Source organism: Lepidochelys kempii, chromosome 12 (genome assembly GCF_965140265.1).
Source record: "Lepidochelys kempii isolate rLepKem1 chromosome 12, rLepKem1.hap2, whole genome shotgun sequence".
NCBI classification, from domain to species: Eukaryota; Metazoa; Chordata; order Testudines; family Cheloniidae; genus Lepidochelys; species Lepidochelys kempii.
This window is the reverse complement of record NC_133267.1, coordinates 12,928,701-12,949,928: the sequence shown is the minus strand read 5'-3', so window position 1 is coordinate 12,949,928 and position 21,228 is coordinate 12,928,701. Positions and strand designations below refer to the sequence as shown.

The window sequence follows — 21,228 nt, the reverse complement described above, 5'->3', positions numbered from 1 at the left end:
AAAGGGTTAACATACAAATGAATATTTAAGAGGTGCATGTTACTCCTTATTCTGCTTTATATTCAAACCTATGTAAAATAAGAACCTGTGATATCTTTATTGGTTTTCTTAGATAAAATTGAATCCGGGTATAAGCCTTAATTTGTTGTATCCATTTGTTAACAGGGAAGATAACACTTTCAAAAGTACTTGATTAGGGCTCACTTTGATTTGTATCTTGTTATGGCTTCCAGGACAGATTGTATTATTGTTTTGTTTCACTCATATTTCTCATCAGTCATAAAAAAGAGTATTTTAAACTTGTAAATATTAGCCATGAAGGTAAACTGCATAGTCTGAATTGCATTTTGAAAATTGCCATGCCTGAGTGTACGTTGGAAAACATAAATCATCACAGATCAGAGAGATATTAATAACGGGAAACCCTATAGAAACAGTCAAAAATGAGACTGTTAGCCTGCAAATCACTGAAGCAATAACTTATTTAATTCAAGACTTATTTTTCTTTTTTAAAGTTTGCCCAATTTATCCAAATAAAACAGCTGCAGATTAAATATCAAGGCTGGTAATCATATTATCGTATTAGAGACTGTGACATTAATATTGTGACAGGTTTCAGAGTAACAGCCGTGTTAGTCTGTATTCGCAAAAAGAAAAGGAGGACTTGTGGCACCTTAGAGACTAACCAATTTATTAGAGCATAAGCTTTCGTGAGCTACAGCTCACTTCCTCAGATGCATATCGTGGAAACTGCAGCAGGCTTTATATATACACAGAGAATATGAAACAATACCTATTCCCACCCCACTGTCCTGCTGGTAATAGCTTATCTTAATATTGTGATTTACTGATCCAGTACTGTGACAGAATGTATTCTTTCTGCTGGGATAAAATGGGGCTGAACTGTCCAAGAAGTATAAAAAGCAAGGCTATAAGCTAACATGAAAGGTGTCATTTTTATTTTTAAGGTATATGCTGATTCTAGATAGCAGAAAAGGAGGTTTGTTTTGTTTTTAAAATAATCTTTTCCTTCCCACTTTCTGTTTGTCTGCAAAATGGTTAAGAAGGCTGAGAGGAAGCAGTGTGCTGAAGACAACTCACTGATACTTCTGAGTTCAGAGAAGCTTTCCCCTCTCCTATCAAAAGTCCATGACAGGCACTTTGGCTGCAATGAATTGTGAGCATTACATGGCTTGCTTAACTCTGAGAGATGTTTTCTAATAGGCCCAGCTAGAAGTTGGTTTGACAACTTGGAAGTATTCTCCTGCCATCTCCTTCCTGTGTGACTTCCTCCATCCTTGCCCCATGGAGAAAGGGAGTGAGCAGGAGATGATTACATCAATCAGTGTCAGGCCTGGGCACTGTGATTTATGAATATGCATAATGAGCTCTCACCTTTGAGAAGGACTAGCGAGGAGGATAATTGATTAGACAGAAGAGAGCAGTCTAGAAAGAGAGACTGAGAGAGAGAGCGGGAGGGAGAGAAAGACAGGGAGGCCTTGCTAAGAGGTCTCAAGCAGTCCTGACTCGAGTTCCAGTAAACCGTGACAATGAGTGAAGGATCTTTCCAAATATGTAAGTGGGATTTTGAATGTCTCCCTGCAACTTGCACTGCACAATCTTTGCTCAAAAAAATCAATGGGCGTCTCCTCCACCTTAGGGGAGGACTGACAGGACCTATGGACTCCTCCAGGCTGCCCGCACCACCCATTCAATAGAACTCCCACTCTGAGGAGGACAAATCTCCACTGCTCCAGCAACTCCAGTCTAGAAGATGAAAGGGTGGAAGGAAACTGCTTCTGGCTCTCTCCCTCACTCCCCCCCCCCCCCCCGGAAATCTTGTGTGTGATTAACCTTTTCCCCGCAAGAAACTGAGGAAGAGAAGCTGGGAAATAAAGTACAGCAACTTGGGTTCCATTTACATGAAAGACAACCTCCTGGTATACACACCCACCCAAGGAGTTTGCTCATCTGTAGTAACGACACACTAGGCTGCTGGGGTTGCACAGACACCAAGGGCTGCAGAGAGAAAACCTATTTATTTCCTGAGCGATTGGTGCTGGGAGACCACATTTTTTGAAAGAAAGAGGCTAAAACGCACAGATTACAAATTGCTAAACTTTCTGGGCCCCCTCTGCCTGCCTCTGTGTGTGCTTGAGCCTGCTCCATTGCAGTGATTATTAGCACAAGCTCAGGGATTTGTACACACACGTACAATTCAAGGTATAGTCACTCCACTGTTCAGCAACAATAACACACGCCTGGCAGTTGGAATACCAATCATGAAATTTGAGGGGGAGAGGGGGAGGGACAAAAAACTTACTGCTTACAAATGTCTAGGATTTAAAATGTAGTTTAGCGGCCTACTGCAACCAAATCCTATAAATAATACATTTCTATCACTATGACCTCAAAATGTCAATACTGCACACCCCTGCACATTTGCATATCTTGCACTGTCTAAACTTGAAGCATGTCAGCTATGTGCTTCTGTTTGTACTTTAACTTTCATTTTAACTCTTGCCTCTGAGCACCTAGCACCCTTCTTCCCCTATGGCTGGTCCCCGAAATAAGAAAGGCACCAACCATTTAATCACCACCTCCAAAATTCTGCCACTTCCAGTGTGAGTAAAAAAATTATAGAGGGAATGTAGCAAGAGCCTCTAAACACAAGCTGGCATGAACTGTCCTGCTGCTTATACAGCCCAAGTTGTTAATCTCAATAGTTTGTTAGCTCCAATATGACGTGTCATTTTCAACACAGCCGTGCTCGACCTCATTACAGACTTTACTTTAGCTTTTAACATTCAATAATTGCTCACATGTAATTTTGGAAGCTAACAGGGGGAAAGAAAGGGGGAAAACAAAGGCCTGGGCTGGTTTTAATTTGATTGTAGTGATTTCACTAAGTCTAAAGCAAAGGGGTCAGCCTCTAGAATGTGTCTGCTTTAATTTTCTTAATGAGAAAAGACAAATGCAGGAGGAAGTCCTTCCCCTCTGAAGCCCTGGCTCCTTTCAGGTTGCAGACATGATTTTCCCAGCACTCTCAAGTTGGCAGGTAGAATTGAAGTGACTCTAAGCGTTTTGACCTCTTACAGATCTGACCAATTTTCAGCACTTTGCCAAGGAAATGAAGCTAAAAGTTGTCGACGCTGCAACTAGCCATCAGCTTAAAATGTAATTTGCAAAGTTGTAGCTATTTTAATTAAAACCAAATTGGGGAGGAGCTCAGTAGCTCCTGCCTTTTGAGAGTGTGTTTTAGATTAGGCATAACAAAACCCCAGTTTTAGGTGGGTGAACCCCATCCTTTCACTGTGCAGGTTTTGCAACACTCTCCCCGATCAAAGTAACAGTTCATTAGAAAATTCTTTGCTCTAAATTCTCCTGACTAGGGCTGCAGCTCCTTTCTGCACTTGTATTCAAACCCAAATATTGGTGTGTTCCTTTTAAAACCCAGGCCCTGCTCCAAAGCCCACAGAAATCAGTGAAAAAAGACGCCCGTTGACTTCACTGAGCTCTAACAGGCTCAGGCTCTAACAGCTTTGCATATGATATATACAGAGAGCTATATCACCCATATGCTATGAATTCATCCCATCAATAACTTATTCACATGGGCCAGTAAGTTTTACTACTCCTGCCGCAGGGCAGCTTCACAAAAAAATTTAACCATACCAAATATTAATTATTGTCATTATTTTACTGCTGGCAGAAGACAAACCGTCTTTATTTTAAATATTATCATGTAAAAGAGTAGCCGGGACTATCTCCAATTCCTTAAAGGTCTAAGTGGCACGTAAAAAGCCACGTTTGCTCAAAACAGAAGCCCACCAAGAACTGCACAAAGAAGGAGGTCAAACCAAAGCGACAAAGAAGACCCCTCCTCCTCGTCCCCCTTTCTGTTGTTGTTTTGCTGCCATTGACCTTGCTCTGTAGATCGTTTCCTACATAAGCAGTTAAATCCAAGAGACAGAATGCAACACTCTTCTCTAGTCTGACTTCTATGACTTTGAGGCTCTCGAAAGTTTTCTTTAAATCAAATCCTCCCTTACTCCATGATTCAACTTCCACTTGTGGGGGGGGGGGGGGAGAGGGCAGCAACAGCTAACATCCAGTAATAATGTCCTTGGGGGGAGGGGGGTCATAGATCATATTTTAGCTGCTCCCAGATAGCCCTTGCTCACCTAGTGAAAGGGTCTCCAGACTCACGCCTCCCCACCCCCTTCTACTTTTCCTCAGGGGATTTTTAAATCACCCTCCCCTCCCCAGCCCCAAGTCTACACCTGTAACTTACATGGGCATTGGTTTTGGGAGCCAAACCAGCTCTGATTCTTAAAGAAATAAATAACCGCCAGACCCTTAAAAGAAAAACTGTGAGAGCAAGACAAAAGAAGACAGGAAAAGAAACGATTTTTAAAAGAGAAAAATGTTGCCAGTTGGTGTTGGGGTGGGAAGAGGGCGAGGTAATTGTAGAGGTATAATTTTTCAAGGGTGCCTGCAGGAGAGAAAGGGTGTTTTCCTCCTGTAGAGGGCGTTCCAGTTCCAGATTTCAACCATTCCCTGGGCTCATTACAACGAAGACACCCCTTCCCCCTATCACTTTCTGGGAAAGGCCTTTATCAATAGAAAGGGTAGCCGACTAAATGTAATAGAATTGTGTAAAATAGCGATCCAGCCTTCCTCAGATCCCGGCACAGCTTCCATCCAGAGCTCACGCCGAGTTTGCCCAGCCTCTGAAACAGGCTTTGCTCTTGATTCCTTTAGCTTTCGCCTTGGCAATCCCCTCACCCACACACACACACTTCCCCACTGGGGCTATACCCACAAAAATACACCCCGAAAAGGCGAGCCTGCCGTCGGAGCTTTGCCAGGAATGAGCCGTGGTCAGGCACAAAGGTTCCTTTGTTTTTTTTCTTCTTTTTTTTTGCAAATAACTGAAGAGGGCTCCTGTTTCTGTAGGGGTTTCCCCGCAGCTCTGGCTCCTAAATCTCGCCCCCGATTAAAAGGAGACCCCCGAAAGGAATTCGGTGCTCGCCCCAACCATGGAATTTCAGCGTCTCCCCTGCCAGAGACCGGAGAAACAAATACCTCTCCGCAACCCTGCCTTTCCTCCGCCGCGTTCACACGGTTTCCCCTATCATTCCCCCCCCCCCGCCCTTTATCCTGTATTTTACCACTCGATCCTACACCCCCAAACTCCCTCCGCCTTCCAGGGAAGTTCTGAGCAGACAAGACACACAGACGCGGCAGAAACTAGCCTATTTTAAATCCCCCAAGCCACCTTTTCAGGCTTACAAACAGAAGGGGGGAAGTAACGCCATTGGTGGCGGAAGAGAATGTAGTCAAAGTGGCAACAGTTTATTTATTAGCCAAAATATATACTTTCTTGTACAATTTGGTTCACACATATGTACATTTTTACTGTATATACAAAAAAAAAATCGAGACACCTAATTCTCACTGGACTTCCAAAAAAACCTCACGAACTCAGCTAATCCAGATGATAGTAAAGAAGCGGTTTCTTTTCTTTCTTTCTTTCTTTCTTTCTCTCTCCATTTTTTTTTTAAATTTTAATATACGGACATGCTTACAAGTTGTAACTATACAGAGTTTTTTTGTTGTTGTTTTTGTTGGTTTTTTTTTACACAATCATTACAATATTAATAATAATAATAATAATAATAATAAAAATTAACTATGAGGATGACAACGCTGATAGAACCATAGCTGCATCAAGTTGGTTCTGGGGCCTGGAAAAAAATGACACAGAAGAAATATTTAATAGGATTTCTGTTCAGGTTTAGTTGGCACAGTGAGTTTTAACTTTAGATAGCATTTAGTTGTGTTGAATAAAAATATTTAAATATAAATATTAAAAATGTCTATAGACTATTTATACCCATTTGCAATTAGCTGTGATACAGGATGGGCCCAAGCTTCCCCCCCCCCCCGCAAAAGTGTCATTGACTCGAGTGGGAGTTATGCCTGAATGAGGCTAGACTGAAGTTTCTCGTATCCCAACCACCCTTCCAATAGCTTCTGCTACTGTTCACTGAATTCCCCCTTTGTTTTTATCCAGGCCTGATTTTTACCTGCACTATTTAAGGGATAAGGACTATGATAACTATTCCTGCTGCCTGGCCTATTTATTTTAACACAAATAAAAACAGCAAGCCCACAGATCAAGACGTGCCGAATGCAACTTTGCATTGCATAAGAGGTTTGCAAAGTCTCGAACGCTGAATTGAAAAGTCAACAATACTTAACTGATCATAACACCCCACAAACCACTCCGGGGAAGCAAAAGCTGCTTCCTTATGACTAGATACTGTAAAGGGAACGAAAGTAGCAGAGAAAATGATCTATTTACAATTCCATTCCTCTCTCTCTCTCTATATATATATCCATAGGAGACTGAGGAAGTAATCTCTTACCGCCTCTGAACTGGCTGGAAAGCTGTCTTTATTAACTTTTTCTCTACTTCCAAGGCACTAGATCGATCTAAAAACAGAAGAAAAAATGTTCCTTTTTAAAACCCCTCTCTTCCCCCCCGCCCATCCCCGAATTAAGCCGCTGGGGATAACACTGTTGCTTGGGCAGTTTCAAATCGGGGGGAAGGATTGGTTTGCTGTAGAAATGACTGCGAAGTACTGAAGCAAGTCTCAGGGCCAGTCTTCCCCATAAAAGAGTTCCAAGCGATGTCCAGCAACAACAACAAAAATCTCTGTTGGTGGCAAGTCATTATTTTTACGAAATAAATAACGTCGCCGTGTTACATTCAACAGGAACTAGCAACCGCCTATTTGTTCTCTTCCACGTGAAACGCAGTAAGTGACTATATCGTGACTGACAACTATACAACGCAGACTTGGGGGTCACTGCAGAGCACCACACTTAATGCTAAATGAGAAGTAGACGGTGGTCAAAAAATAACCAACACACGCAACAGCATCGAAAACTAGCCCTGAAATATAACTGGCCCCGCTAGCCAAGCGAGAAGAATTTTACCATTAAAAACAAAGAAGATATATATTGACCAATTATCATTTTTCTATTCAGTCTCCCCCACCCCCGCCCCTTTCTTGGGCTGCTAGTAATTTGGAAGAGTTGGGATTTTAGGCATTGGGGTCGTTCCACTTTTTTTTAAATAGCCATTTCACTGCTTCTGGGTTGATGGGTCCCCCCACCCCTCTGTTTAGCGGCTCCGAGATGAGTCAAAGGGATCAAAAATCTGTAACCACTTCAGCCCAAAAGGGAAGGGGGGGGGGAAGAATTCAGCAAGGGAGAGTGGCAGGAGGGGAGTTTCTCTGCCCGCAGGATGGGGTGGGCCTGTCCAGCTCTGCCCCTCCACCTCTCCCCACACTCTGCCCCCCACAGCCCAGCCCCCAGGTCCAGGAGACCCCCTTAGCCATCACCTGTTCCAGCGGACTCCGTGCTCTGAGCCTGGTCGGCGGGTCTGGAGAAGGCAGCGATGGCTGCAGCGCCGGGGGTGGCCCCGAGTCCCAGCAGGTGGGGAGTGTTCAGTAAGGTGAGCGGGTGCGGGTGGTGGTGGTGGGCCGAGAAAGCCCGGCTGGTCCAGTTGGGAAACTTGCCCAGCGGACAGGAGGAGACGAGTCTGTGGGGCGGAGGCGGAGCCAGCGGCAGGCTCTGGGGGGCCGCCGCTGGGGGGGAGCAGCCGCTGCCGCCCCCGGGGGACTTGCGGGGGTTGTCCGGGCTGGTGGCCGTCTCAGCCAGGGACCAGATCTTGGGCTTCTGCCCCGCGCTGGCTAAGCTGCCCTCCGTCGGGGGCGAGGCCGGGGCGGGCGGGGAGAGGCGGTGCTGCTGGCGGGGCAGCTTGAGGGGCTCCGGCAGCCCCCCGGCCGGCGGGTGGGGGCGCTCCCCCTCCATGGCCTTGAGGAAGCGCTCCTCGGAGCCGGGCAAGTCCTCGAAGCCCTCGGAGCCTTCGGAGTCCGTCTTGGAGTCGGAGTGCAGCAGGTCCGGGTCCTCCTCCAGCTCGTCCTTGTGGCTCTCCATGTGCTCCGTGTCGATGTTCTCCAGGTCGATCTCCTCCTCGTCCTCCCGCTTGTCCTCTTCCCCCTCGTGGTCGCTCCCGTAGGAGTTGCCTTCCTCGTCCGTCCGGCTGCGGGGCGCCCAGGTCATTTTATTCTCCTTTTTGAGCCTCCTCCGGGCGTTGGCGAACCAGGTGGAGACCTGGGTGAGGGTCATTTTGGTGATGATGGCCAGCATGATCTTCTCGCCCTTGGTGGGGTAGGGGTTCTTGCGGTGCTCGTTCAACCAGGCCTTGAGGGTGCTGGTGCTCTCCCGGGTGGCGTTCTTGGGCCGGGACGGGTCCCCGAACTGGTACTGCCCATAGGGGTAGAAAGCGGGGTGGTGGTGAGGGAAGGCCGGGTGCTGGACGCCGGGGCTGTCCTTCAGCTCGTACTGGGCACCCTAGAGCCAGCGGGGAGAAGGAGAGAGAGGTTTCAGCGGGGGGGGGGGGGGGAGAATAGGGCTCTGGCTGGTTGTCCCCTCCCCCGGGTGTCCCGGGCCACTGGGGGGAGGGGGGCTTTCTTCCCTGGGCAGGCGTGCGGCGAGCCCCCGCCAGGGCTGGGGGGGGGGGGGGCGGCGGGGAAGCGCCGTATGATTTTGCAGACAGGAGGGAAAGGGGCCGGGAGCGGGCAGGTCTCTCCCTGGCTGTGAAGGCAGCGCGCCGAGCGGCCCGGTTTGCCGGGTGCAATCCCCCGCCGAGCGGGACACCCCGACCTGCCTTTGCAGCCCCACTTTGCAACTTTGCACACGCTTTTATAAAAATGGGCGCCGGGGCAGGCGCGTACACACACGTACACACACACACACACACCCACACACCCCCTCTGAAACAACAACAACGCAGCCAGCCAGCCAGTGCCGCGGCCCCCGTCGTGTGACGTGCTGTTTATAAAACACTTCTAAAGCCTTTCGCAGACCCCTAAGAGCACAAGCCGAAACTGTCAATCAAAATCTCTCCCGGCAGAAATTCAACCAGGCCCCTCTCTCGGTGCGTGGATCTTTCTCGGTTCCCAGCAGTTCCCACCGCAGGCGGATTGTCACCCCTCTCAAACCTGCCCGGGCGCAGCAAGAACCAACAAGCCCCCACTTGTGTTTGTTTAAAGTTCTTAACCCTGCCACCCCCTTCACCTGCCTTACTTTTAACTGGCCACAAAAAAAAAATAAAAATAGATCACTCATTGTTCTTCTCCTTAATCATTAAAAATCCTGCCAACGCGCAAACGTGTCCTTAACTCGGTATTTCTTGTCCCGGCTTCACACAAACAGAAAGCAATGTAAAAAAAAAAAAAAAAAACCCACCACCAAAACCCCCCACCCCAAAACCTTCCTTTCCCCCTCTCTCCTCTTCCCCCCCACCCCATGGAAAAAATTAGATCCAGGTGAAGATGTTCGCTTGGTTAGAAAACAATCTGGGGCTTTCTAAGGCGCCAGGAAGGCAGGCAAGTCGGATTTCCTTGGAAAGATTCGGTCCAGTTCTCCGCTCCTGCTCGTGCCAATCGCTCCTCCGCAAAGGCCAAAGCCGAAAAACCACAAACGAGCCCCCTCAAGGCAGAGGGGGAGCCGGGGGGCATGGGGGTGGGGGTGGAGGATGCGGACGGAGATGGGGGGGTGGTCTGTGCGGCTCTTACCAGCTGCGGGAAGATGGGGAGCTCGGCGGTGTAAGGCAGGAAAGCACCATATCCTTGAGCAGCCGCGGCGGCGGCGTAAGGCGCTCCGTACATGGAGGATAACACATTAGAGAGAGTCCCGGACGGGGTGAGCTCTGTCCCGCTTCGAGCGCTGCCGCTCCCCTGGCGCTCAGAGGGGTAAATCGGCCTGATATACTGGTAGCCCAGCTGGGGGAAAGACATGGTGGGCAGAGGGGGTAGGGGAGGGGGGGGAAGGAGGAGGAGGGGGGAGAAAAAAAAAGGAGAGAAAGGAGAGAAAGTAGAAGGGCTGGTAGAAGAGGAGGGAGCTGGCTCGCTCGCCCTTGCTGGCTGTCTGCACTTTTCAGTGCCTCCCGCAAACTCTTGCAGACATGGGTGGGGAGGGGAGGGGGAGAGAGGGGTGTTGGAGAGGCCGTGAGCTTCCTCCTCTCTCTCTCCGGCCGCTGCTGTACACGATCCGATCGCTTCTTTCTTCTCTCACTTTTCCTATTGATCTGAGTGGACTCAGGTCAGGTCCTAACAGATTGCCGGAGATTATTGGGACTCTGGGCTCTGATTGACATTTCTAGTCTCTCGCAAGCCCCTCCTATTTCTTTTAAGTCTCTCTCTCTCTCTCTCCTGCCCAGAGCTCTCTCTCTGGGTTTGTCACTAGCTTTTTTTTTTTCCTCCCCTTCTCTAAATCTGTTTACTGACGTCGCGATCTTTTATTTGAGTTGCTTTCAAATCTCGTTTTAGCAATCGCCAATCAGTTCTGTGTTTTACAAAGGTTTAAACCCTGCCCTACGGTTTTATGATTTATATATGTATTATATACAGATAGATACACACAATTATATTTTCATAGCCCCCTTGTCGCCCCCCCCCCGAAATAAAAGAAATAGGAAGCTGTTGGAAAATTACACGCAGGAAAGAGAACAAAAAGTTATGTTTCCTTGCAGAATTTTACGTTTACAACCTTATCTAGTGTAGGTTCACATTTGTTTTCTTTATTAAGATATTCCCTCCCCCTACTCCTCCCTTTTCCCCCGGCCCTAGCATGGGTTACATCGCCTAATATAGATTTAAAGTCTATTAGATTTTTTAATTTGCATTTCCAGAGCCAGTTTGAAATTTCCTAATACTGAACCTTTAAGGAGTTCTCTACATTTTGTCTGGCCTAACAGTGGGCAGATACAGTGAAAAAGCTAAGTTAATTTTCTTCCTAATAAGAGACTTCAAAGAGTTGTAGGGTCACAATTTTACATCAAAGGCAGAAAAGAAGGCAAATTAAAATCCTAACAAAGAAGAGACGGGAGCAGCCCTCTGGGCCATTAGTAAATAAGTGGTGTGAAAAAAGGGACAATGACAGGCACTGGAATTAAACTAATTAACACCTTTTTGTCTTGGTGCGAAATCTCTAATTAGGAAATTTATGATCATTTTGCTTATTCCCTCTGTTCTGAATCACGACACGTGCAGCCTTACCTGGGACATAGAACAATTGCCCTGGGTATAGTGGCATGTTTTAAAGAGTTCCTGGGAGCAAGTCGAAATATGTTGTAATTACTGTATACCCTTATTTTATGATCAACACGGTTTGATATACTGGTTTTTCTGAAACCACCGTGTGGGTTGTAATTTTAGCGTTTTAAGAGGAGTTAAAACGCATTTAAGACAAAGTGGGTGTCTTGGAAGAAAAGGTGTACCCTGACTTGCTACCGTTGTGTTGGGGGACTCGAGTAAAGGGAACGTAAAAAGTTTTTGCAACCTGTAGAGTTAAGACTTTTGCGGGGCAAAATTCTGAATTTACCACTGTTGCTTTTGGGGAATTAAATGAATTAAAAACAAACCTCTGAAGGTTCTTCTGAGGCGTTTATATTTGTTATGCTGGAGAGTCATTTAATCATATTCCCCCATGTTTCTGAATACTCTGTGGATTTATTACCATTAAAATATGAATTAGCTACAATATAATAACTATGGTCACAGTATGGCTTTTTACAACTACATTTCTTTAAAAAATGAAATTCATGTCAGATTATACAGTTAAAGGAATCGACCTTCATAGCTTGCTATAATAAAACTGTATCATCTTGTAATAAATACGGATTATGGGAAAGCAAGACCCAGAATTAAAATTCCCTGAATCAATATATGAAAATCTGTAGGAAACATCTCTAATCGTATTAAGTTAATCTTTATAGCATCCCCTATCTGCTAATCTAGTGCAAAAACAACTCTGGGTTGGAGGAATTTATTTTCTCCTATTCAACTTTGCTCTTGTAATAGGTTTTTATAATATAATGTAATGGAGATAATATTAAATTCAGTTGTATGTTTGTTTCTTTTTAATTCTGAAGGAAAGTAGCGAGGGAAGCCTGTGACCTTGTTTCTTTTAATTCTCTGTACAAATTGCAAGGTTTAATCGCTGCGATTCTGAGAAGGTTTGGAAATAGCTTGAAAGCGGAACACAACTTTTAGGAATGTATTTTGGGGGTGGGGGAGGAAAGGCAAAAGTGTCACAGGAATGAATGATCATTTGATCAATTCTCAGCAGGTAGTCCCCATAATTCTACCTACTACTCTACATACATATTACATATTGTACCCACACTCACACATGATAGATTTGCATACACACAGCCCAGACCGAACGCATCAGATACGTATTTTTATTGTGGCTTCACGATTGCTTCATTTACTGAAGCGGTGTGGCTTCACCGCTGCTCATTTACTGAGATTATGAAGCTGGCAAGATTATTTTATTATCTCATCCTACTGTCTTGTGTCATCAAGATAGATTTTTAATCAACAATACAATCAATATAAGTTCATCCCGAACGGGGAAATACACGTGTTCGACATGGATTGTTGTGCTGATTCTAATTCATGACTGACAGTAGTAGAAGCTGAATAAGGCATAGAGAAGGAATCTAGGTTTATTTGGTTCTTCTTTAAAGTGCAGAATAAAACCAAAAACGGGGGGTGGGAGGGAAGAAACCGCCGCTACCCAGGTGAAATAAAAATGTAGCCATTCACCCTACTATCAAACAGCCCGGAGAAAAGAAGTGAGATTGAAGATACGTGGGGGAAAATGCAAGCCCTGACAGAGGGAATATGGGAGGCGAGAAATTTATGGGGGCGAATGAATTCAGGTCAGGATGAGGATGAATGATGGTTTATTAATGGGAAAGAAACGGACAGGAAATGCAGCCGCACCAAATGGACTGGAGGAGAAAGCGGGCAAGCTATGGCTGTTAAGCGGAGAGGTTCAAAAGAAACCCGAAAAACAACCACCAGGCGCAGGGGAGAGAAAAGACTCCAGCCGAACTACGGCAGGGGAAGGTTCAAAGCATCTCTCCAGCCAGAAAGGCACATGGCACAGGGAGGATAGAAACACCAGCATGTGACAGCGACGCGCCGTCTAGGGAGAGGGCTGCGGATGGGGCAGGGAACCTGCTAAGCGTGGAGCAATTAAAGCAGCAGCCGTGCCTTCAACCCAGGGAGTGCTAACGAGTGGGGAGGAAGAAAAAAGCAACGCTGAAGGAAGGGTGGGAGAGAGAAAAAAACAGTAGACGGAAGAGAGGAAAAATAATAGAGTCAGACGGATGCAAAGCAGAGAAGTGGGACACATTTTGCGAAACATCTGGCAACAGACTGGAGAGATAAAGTGAGCCCTGGAGCTGGCTCGCAGCTAATGTGGGTGCTCGGATGGAGAAGAAACCTATCCAGGGACAAGATGGCTAGAGCCAGTAGGACTGAAAGGATCTGCTGCTCTCTCCGGTCAGCCGGCTTGTCTCTGTGCAGCGCTCCTACTCCGGACAGACACGTGTCTCCTGGCCGGGATCTGTCAAAGCTGGGAGAGCTGCTTCTGATTTATTACCCCAAACATCCATCCTCTCCCGCCCTGGCTCACTCACACGGTCACTGAGCTAAAACCAAACCTCCTCAAACTGCAACAGAGCCTCCTTGGCTCCAGGCTCTGAGAGAAGCTGGGACCCTGTAATAAGGAAAATGCGGACTGAGACCGAGAAGCGTGCACTGGATTTGTGTTCATTTGTACCGAAGCGGCAGCGGCTTTCGCCTCTCCCCAGGCGAACAGAGCCTCGGTCCTTCTGTGGGCGCAAGAAGAAATTCTGCAGACAGGACCCAAGCCCTGTGCATAAAACACCCCTGCCCAGAAGTATATGTACTGTTATTTAATATGTATATAAATGAATCAAAGCGCCTGTCACACCCTGCATGGGCTTGATAGCCCTGACATTTCCTACCACTCACAGGCTGCTGCGCCCAGATGCATCAGGTCACAGACTATATAACGTGGACACTGTGCCATGTTTTAATCTGTGTTTCCTTTGAACGTCTCCCTCGCTCACTCCATAAACATCCATAGTTCTAGAGATCCCAGCTAGGAAAAAGGGGAACCGTGGCCCAGATAACCAGTCGAGACTTCGAATTCAGGACCACAGCCTGGTAGAATGGGTGTCACTTGTTGGAAGTTGTTGAAAAGCTGTCACTGAAGCTGTGAGTTTAATTAGGCTCTTACCTGCCCTTGTGAAGTCCAATTTCCGGGACGATTATGATAACTGCTTGATTAGGAACTGTGGATTGCCAAAGCGTTGGCAATTTTCACAATCAACACATGGGGAAAATAAAAGGCTGAAAACAGCCAATATACAAGATCTAGAGGTGGGGAAGGCAGGGAATAAACAAACAAGTGAAATCAGGGAAAGGGTTGCAGTGAAAAAGGAGTTAAAACTAAAAGGAAAGATCAAAGAGCTGAGTAAAAGACTCTTCAAATTACACGTTTGAAGCTTTTCCATAATTCCAAGGCGACAGATAGATAACAAGCTGCACATTCGTTATCACATATGGAATCAATCTTAAAGGAGTCTCTTGATCAAAATCTGTTAATTGCAGTGACATATGATTTGGAAAGAAAACACAATTAATGACCCTTCATGTGAAGGCTTTGGGAAGAGGCCACTGACAATTGGCGTTTTACAACCGACATCAACTTTTTGTATTTGTAAGCTATTAGTAGGAGACATTCATAAAACCTTCGCGTTTGTTTTGTCTCCTCTTATCTAAGGTTTCTTTACAAAGGGGAGGGGGCCAGAATGTGTGTGTGTTTCCTTAAGGGGTTTGGGACCTAAAATGATTTAGTACCTTGTCTGTAAATCTAATGACCTACGGTGAGGGGAAAAAAAAAAAAAAACTTCGCCTTTTATTATTACCATTTGTGGGGAGCGTTACCAGGAAACAGCAGAACCCTTTTCAAATTGTAAATATATGTATCCATTTTAAACCACTGTTACACAGATCCGCCCCCCCAAGCGAAATAAAGAAACTCTGCCAAATAACATTCTAGCGCCCTCTGCCCATGGCAGCTGCCCTGGCCATTCCAAGGTATTTAGTAATTGTCGTCAACAAGAGACCACATTCGATTTTCATATCGGTCCCCTGCAGTTAAAAAAACCTGACGGGTGTGTGTTTCAAACCGATTTGTGCGCCACACGGGTTATAATATTAGCCAAGGAGGCAGCAAGATTTTTAAAAGCTTTACTCTGTCATTAAAAGGTGATGGTTTTGTTTTCGAGGGGAAAAACGGGGAGGGAGAAAGGGGGGGGGGTTCATTTGAAGGTTATAAAGCATACACTTCAATAGGATCGAAGTGAAATTAGTTAATAGGAAAACGCTGGCCAGAAGCTCTCCGGGCTTTTAAGTGCTCTCTCGGCCATTTAAGGAAATTGAATAAGAACAGACTCAGTTACCTGTAGACCTAAGTATTATCTCGAGTCCTCCATGGAGGCGAGATGGAAGCCTGGTGCCTCTCAGACGCCCGAAGTTCTGTATACCGCCTGCCAGGCTAGTTCTCCTTTCTGCACAGAATAGTTTTTGTTTAACATATCACGCTACACGATTTATCAGAAAGGGTTAAGCAAAGGTAAGAGGCCATCAGCAGATGCTTTAGACTTCCAGGGCAGTTCTGGAAAACAAGCCTCTCCCGCTTTGGAAAAGCTGGACTCTCAGCAGTATTTTTTCTCTTTCATTTCTAGGCGCTTTCCCACCATTGTGGTTCTTCGCTGATTTGTATTCGGAAAGTTGCCAGCAGGTCACTGTATTATGTTACCTAACTTCCTATCTGTTGCCTTTCTTTCTCCCCCCCCCCCCCTCTCTCTCTGTTTAAACTTTATAGATTTTTGAGGTGTTAATAAAACCTTTCCCTTGGTAAATGGTTTATTAGAAACCCCACCGAATTTTGGAAAGACTTCAGAAAAGCAGCGTTCAGAACTGAGAGACTGGGAGAAGGCTTTTGTCCAAAAAATGCATAATTACTGCGAATCTGAGGAAACATTAATCTTTATAGGAATTCGTGATTCATATTTGTGGTTTGACCATTTAGGTGATTTATAATCTGTTAGTACAATCCACTAATTTTATGCCAATAGATTTTATGTACACTGTTAGAGTTTCCATAGTCCTTGGAAATGAGTGGCTTTTGTGTTAATTTAGCGATTTCACTTTGATATCCAGCGAGGGATGTTTCCCTTGCTCATAAACGAAGGGAGGTTATTTGGTGAGGGGGAAGTAGGCAGAAAGTACGAACGCTGATGGGAAAGTTCCCCTATCCGTTTTCCTCTAGACCTGGCAAAGCTGAAATCAAAGATTTACCCATCACCCATCAGTATCAGCCGGGCCAGTTAATAGCCAGCTCTGTCCAGAAAGACCCATTTTGGACCAGTTTTGCTCACTTTTTATGTTGTTTGTATTCTAGTCACATCTATTGCAAACTAAACAGATACCGTCTATATGGCGTACACACCCAGGTTTGGCCCAGTGACTCTCTGACTACAAAGTGAGGCTGCCAGAGAAGTTGAGTGCAATAATTGATGGGGAAGGCCAGGGCTGCAAGTGTCGCTTTAGTCCTTTAGGTGCTCCCATCACTGCTCCTTTGTAAATATTAGCCTCTGTTGATCGTGGGTCCTTGGGTTTTATTAGGGACTTTAGACCTGATTATTTCCCCACCTGCCGCTCGCTGCTATTTACCCTTGTTTGTCCTCTGTGAAATCTCTGATGCTTGCTCTGAGCCTGAGATGGGCGGGGAGGGGAGAGGGGGAGTCCTTTCTTTCCTCCACTCCGCCCCCCCTCGAGCTGCCTCTGGACAAATGCCACAGGGACGCGTTAACTGATCAGTGTAAACACTAAACAGAGCCTGCTAGGGTCACCTCATGGGCTGCCAAACCCCAACCAACCAGGGCTATCCTCCCTTCGCCCCCCGTCTCTCCCCATTAGATTAGCTGAAGTTATGGCATAATTCGAAACCACCAGACTCGGGACGGTTAATATCCTGCTTCCCAAGACTAGAGACCCTGCGATAGGGCTGTAGCATCGCCAGTAAAACCCTGCCCGGTTGGAGAGAGCTGCATTAACCAACCGTGCTCCTTGTAAACTTACTTCCACCCTTATATCCCCCTCCCCCCAAACCGGCTTCTTTTAAAAACTGCACTGCCCCAAAGGGGTCTGATGATGGGCCGTCTGCAAATGCACAAACATCCCGTCTCCTGCCCCACAGCGATCACCTCTACAGGATCAAACGTTTCTGACAGCAGCCAACATACTTGCTGGGTGACTTTGCACGTAGACTGGCATTTTTGACGCTAACAGATCCACATGGCCAATCTGTATAAAATAAAACGTAATCCTCCCTTGTATGTAATTCAAGATACCAGAGAGTAGCTCCTGACCTTTGGCATCTTGTAAATTTCCTCGTTCTACATTCATCACTGGGGAAACACAATCTTCCTACAATAATATTATTGTATTGATTATATTTATTCAAACAGGCCCGAAGATCTGACAACCCACATCCACCTGGAATGATACTTGGATTCAGAAACAAATTCTCCATTAGCTTGAAAGGTAACCTTTACAGATGGCAACGCCCAAAGTATCAAAAAAGCCCATAATCTCTAAACCTGTGATTTTCCATTCCCAGAGAGGGGGGAGGGTATTTCTGATCAGAATCTCATTCCGATTTAAATATCAAAGCCATTGTGCAAATACATGTTCTATGGCAACTTTTATACTGCGATGGCGATGATGGCATAACTGCTTGATTTGCTCCTCATTCCATGGATGCTGCTTTATATCAGTAACAAACAAGCATTGATTTTATGGTAAAGTCACTTTGGGATGGGAATGAGTAACTCCAGGCAGTGCTATCACTGTATTACATGGAAATGGCCCAGGTAACAAGATGAACATTGATTCAGCATTATGTTTGATCAATAATGAAATAAGTAACTTCAGGGCCAAATTAAAATGCAAGCTGGCTTGACGCTGCCAGCTTCTGGGCTAAGTGACAAGGCTAATTCAGCAGGGACATGGCCATATTTGCATTAGAGGCTGCATCTGCTGTTTGGTGGAAGTGGCTGGATCGGCAATAATGCTGGATAAAACAATTGCATGGAACACGTTCGAAATGAACTCCTGCGTGCAGCGAGCGTTTGCATTAATATGTAACAAAGGGCGGCGTTTGGGGCTGGCAATCATGCAGCCATTTCAAACCCAGGGCAGTTTAACGTACTATTTGTACCCAGGCCTTAAGGAGAGTGCTTTGCATGACACTTCACTCTGGCTTTTGGAAATTACTGAGGCGAACAACACAAACTTCTTCAAGGCCGGAGAACAGAAAATCACGGTTCTGTTTCCCACTTCACCAGATCGTGTTAATACTTAGAAAAGGCAATGTGCTTTTAAAAAGTCGGTGACACAAAGGGCTCCACCCCCTTCATTTTTCTCCTCCCCCAGCTCCCCTCCCCAAAAGCTTCTAGGTAAAGGAGATATTTTAAAAGCGAGCCCCGAAAGGGAGGTGATTTAGGCGACGAGTGGTAGCATGACCAACCCTCTCTGTATTGGTGGTCTTTGCCCCAGTTTATCTGCTGTTCTCTCCATGGCTAGTTTTTACAGCTTTGCCATCATTATTGAAACCGTGACACACATTGATTTCCAATAGAGATTCTCGCCTGCAGCCAGAGACCGCAGACACTGGGGCATGGCCCGGGTTACCAAGTGTAAAACCTCTGCTAGGAAGAGAAAAGGGGCAGATGGAGGAGGGCACTCATTGCCCCAAATCTTCGGATGTGGGTCGTTGCAAAAATCCACTAAGTCACAAAGACATTCGGCTAGCTGGGTGGGAAATAGGCTGCCTCTCTGAGCCTTGACAATGAAGAGAGATTATAATTTAGAAAGCAATAAGCCTGGAGGAAATACTTCAGCAGCCTGAGCTGTCAGTGTGTGGAGGGAGGGAGGAGTCAGACAGCAACAAGCAAGGACTGTTTGGGTCTAGAAGAGAGAGGAGACCTTGAGCGATCTAGAGTGGATGAGGAAAACCAACTTCCACCCTATATTTTTTACTTCTCGCCCACCCATTCCAGATATACCAGGGCAGCTCACCCTGGCCTCATGCTAGGGAACTATCCTGCCAAATAACTGACCGCCGAGAGGCTCCTCGAAGATTCAAGACTCGCATTCGAGTCGGCACATAGACCTTGGAACAACAAGAAAGCGGGTGTGCAAAATACATAAATAAATCTACTTCTCTAACTGGTGTAGTCCCTAAATTTCCTGACACGTGTTCTTTAAAAGGAGCAGGAGAAGAAGGGAGAGGGGGAATAAACCCCCACACCTGCCTGACAGCACCTTTAGGAACACGAGTAGGTGGAGGGCAGAGTTATCCCTTCACCAGGTTTAGCCCTGTCTCATGTGAAATGACATTGGCACCATTTGGGTAGGTTCCCTTCTGTCCGTTGGTCACACTAAGCCCTTTATCCGCGGCCTTATTACAGGAATGTCCCTGCACATGCCGAATTTGTGATCCGTCCAGACTCTGGACCCCCCGACAGACTCTACCGTTCTACAGTTGCCAGGTGAAGAAATGGGGCGGGGGGGGTGTGTTGAACCCGATTTACAGGAACAAATAGAGTGAACATAACATTCAAAATGTGAACTGAACTGGTTAAAAAAAGAGTGGACTGGAAACCACCTTAAACTAAATGGAAACGCTAATGAACACGGATGGGAATGGCCAGACTCCGCCAGGACCCGTTAATGACCGTAGTCCTATAAAGACGAGGGCCTACAAAGTATTGGGGCAGCAACCTCTTACTGATGGGTGAAAAGGAGAGGCAATGAAAAGCTGGCACAGGGCCCGCCAGCCTATGGGACGATGATACTGAGGCTGGTTTCAGAGAGCAGTGTTTAATGGTGTTGTCTTTTACTTTAGAGGACTTCAGCAAACCGTTCTGAATTTGTACAAGGTTGTACAGTCCTTAAGTCCGTTTTAGGGAATTTTGGATACCCTGGGTGGGATCCGGAGGGAAGATTGCTGGATCTGCCTGGCTTTACTCCAATCATGGCTCTGGCAACTTTGCCACAGAGTCTTTCAAGCCACGGTGACAGAACATCGGAGAACAGAGCCCGGGTTTTTGGAGATTGGTGGGAAATTGATCTAGCGGTGTATATTTGTTAGTACTATTAAGTTATAGCATCTCTCAAAGATTCCTGTTGTGGACTCTCTCTCTCTGTAGATAATATACACCCCCCCCCCGTCAATTGCTAACCCTTGAACTAGGACGGTTTCAAACTAGACTATAGGAGAAGATTAATGGAACAGGGTAGAAGTTCCTAGACCGTATTGATGTGTAGATGGAAACCTATACAAATGCTTCGGCGTTTTCTATCACACTATGTGTGTACGATTAAATACACACGCACTTTAGCTCTCAGTACTATAGTCTGTGTGTAGAGATAATATAATACATATGTCCTTACGGATTGTACACACTGCATATTGAAACCTGTACAAGGGGTGGTTGCTACTGTTATTGCTATTTTCTGAAAAGGGTCAAATGCGATCGTTCAGTGTTATTGATTCCTGCAAAGGCTTGTAGTGATTTGCTGAAAGTAAGTAAGGGTGAGCATTTAAGTGTAAAGAACTATTCTGGAATTAGCCTTGGAAAGATAACCTTGCAGCGAGTAGCAGAGGCAGATGCTGCCCGTTACAGGACTGCGGAGCAAGTCCTGACACACGGGCTAGGAGGGTGGAGTGGCAGAAGCGAGAGTCAAGGCAGAGCTCGCAGGAGAGGACAGGGGCATGAAATGTACATCATTTCTCGGAAAGGCTGAAACAGACCGATGCGTTTCTAAAACCCGGCTGACCAGGAAAAGCAGTGTTTTTAAAGCCGAACGGGGCTTAGCCCGCCTTCCGCTCTACCAGAGCACACCAGCAAAGGTCTCTTTCCTAGTAATTATTTTGCAGGGGAAATAAGAAAATGTTTGTTATTGACTGGCAAGATTTGCTTTCTCCAGCAATGTTTTCCCTCCCATCGATCCTCTTTCACATTGCAACACAGTAGCTAAATATGTAATGACGGAATAGGTAACTTCATTAGCATAATGAAATCAGCAATGATGTACAGTATTTCAGTGTTATTAAAACAAAGCCACCTAATTGATTTCTTCTCCCCCCAACTCTGCGGATGCCAACGATTATCAAAGCAAACTTCAGGGT

General features: G+C 46.0%; 1 protein-coding gene and 1 long non-coding RNA gene across 5 annotated transcripts in view; one reads left to right on the top strand and one right to left on the bottom strand.

The window, feature by feature from the left end:
* Window positions 1–5,355: 5,355 nt before the first annotated feature.
* IRX3 (iroquois homeobox 3) overlaps window positions 5,356–21,228 on the bottom strand; it is a 106,408-nt gene continuing 90,535 nt past the window's right edge. The window contains exons 2-5 of one of the 4 annotated variants that reach the window (XM_073307590.1): window positions 9,657–9,863; window positions 7,416–8,430; window positions 6,435–6,501; window positions 5,356–5,750 (exon numbers count right to left, since the gene is read on the bottom strand). In XM_073307590.1, coding sequence (XP_073163691.1) covers window positions 5,696–5,750; window positions 6,435–6,501; window positions 7,416–8,430; window positions 9,657–9,749 — 1,230 coding nt within the window. In that variant the 5' untranslated portion in view covers window positions 9,750–9,863 and the 3' untranslated portion in view covers window positions 5,356–5,695. Of the gene's footprint in view, window positions 5,751–6,434; window positions 6,502–7,415; window positions 8,431–9,165; window positions 9,258–9,656; window positions 10,306–21,228 lie in introns of those variants that run through there. The other 3 variants (XM_073307588.1, XM_073307591.1, XM_073307589.1) reach the window with 3 other exon arrangements.
* The window catches only part of LOC140896209 (uncharacterized), a 13,976-nt gene continuing 353 nt past the window's right edge, over window positions 7,606–21,228 (top strand). Inside the window, exons 1-2 of the long non-coding RNA XR_012154462.1 lie at window positions 7,606–8,134; window positions 17,501–17,576. This is a non-coding gene — a long non-coding RNA (uncharacterized lncRNA). The remainder of the gene's footprint in view (window positions 8,135–17,500; window positions 17,577–21,228) is intronic.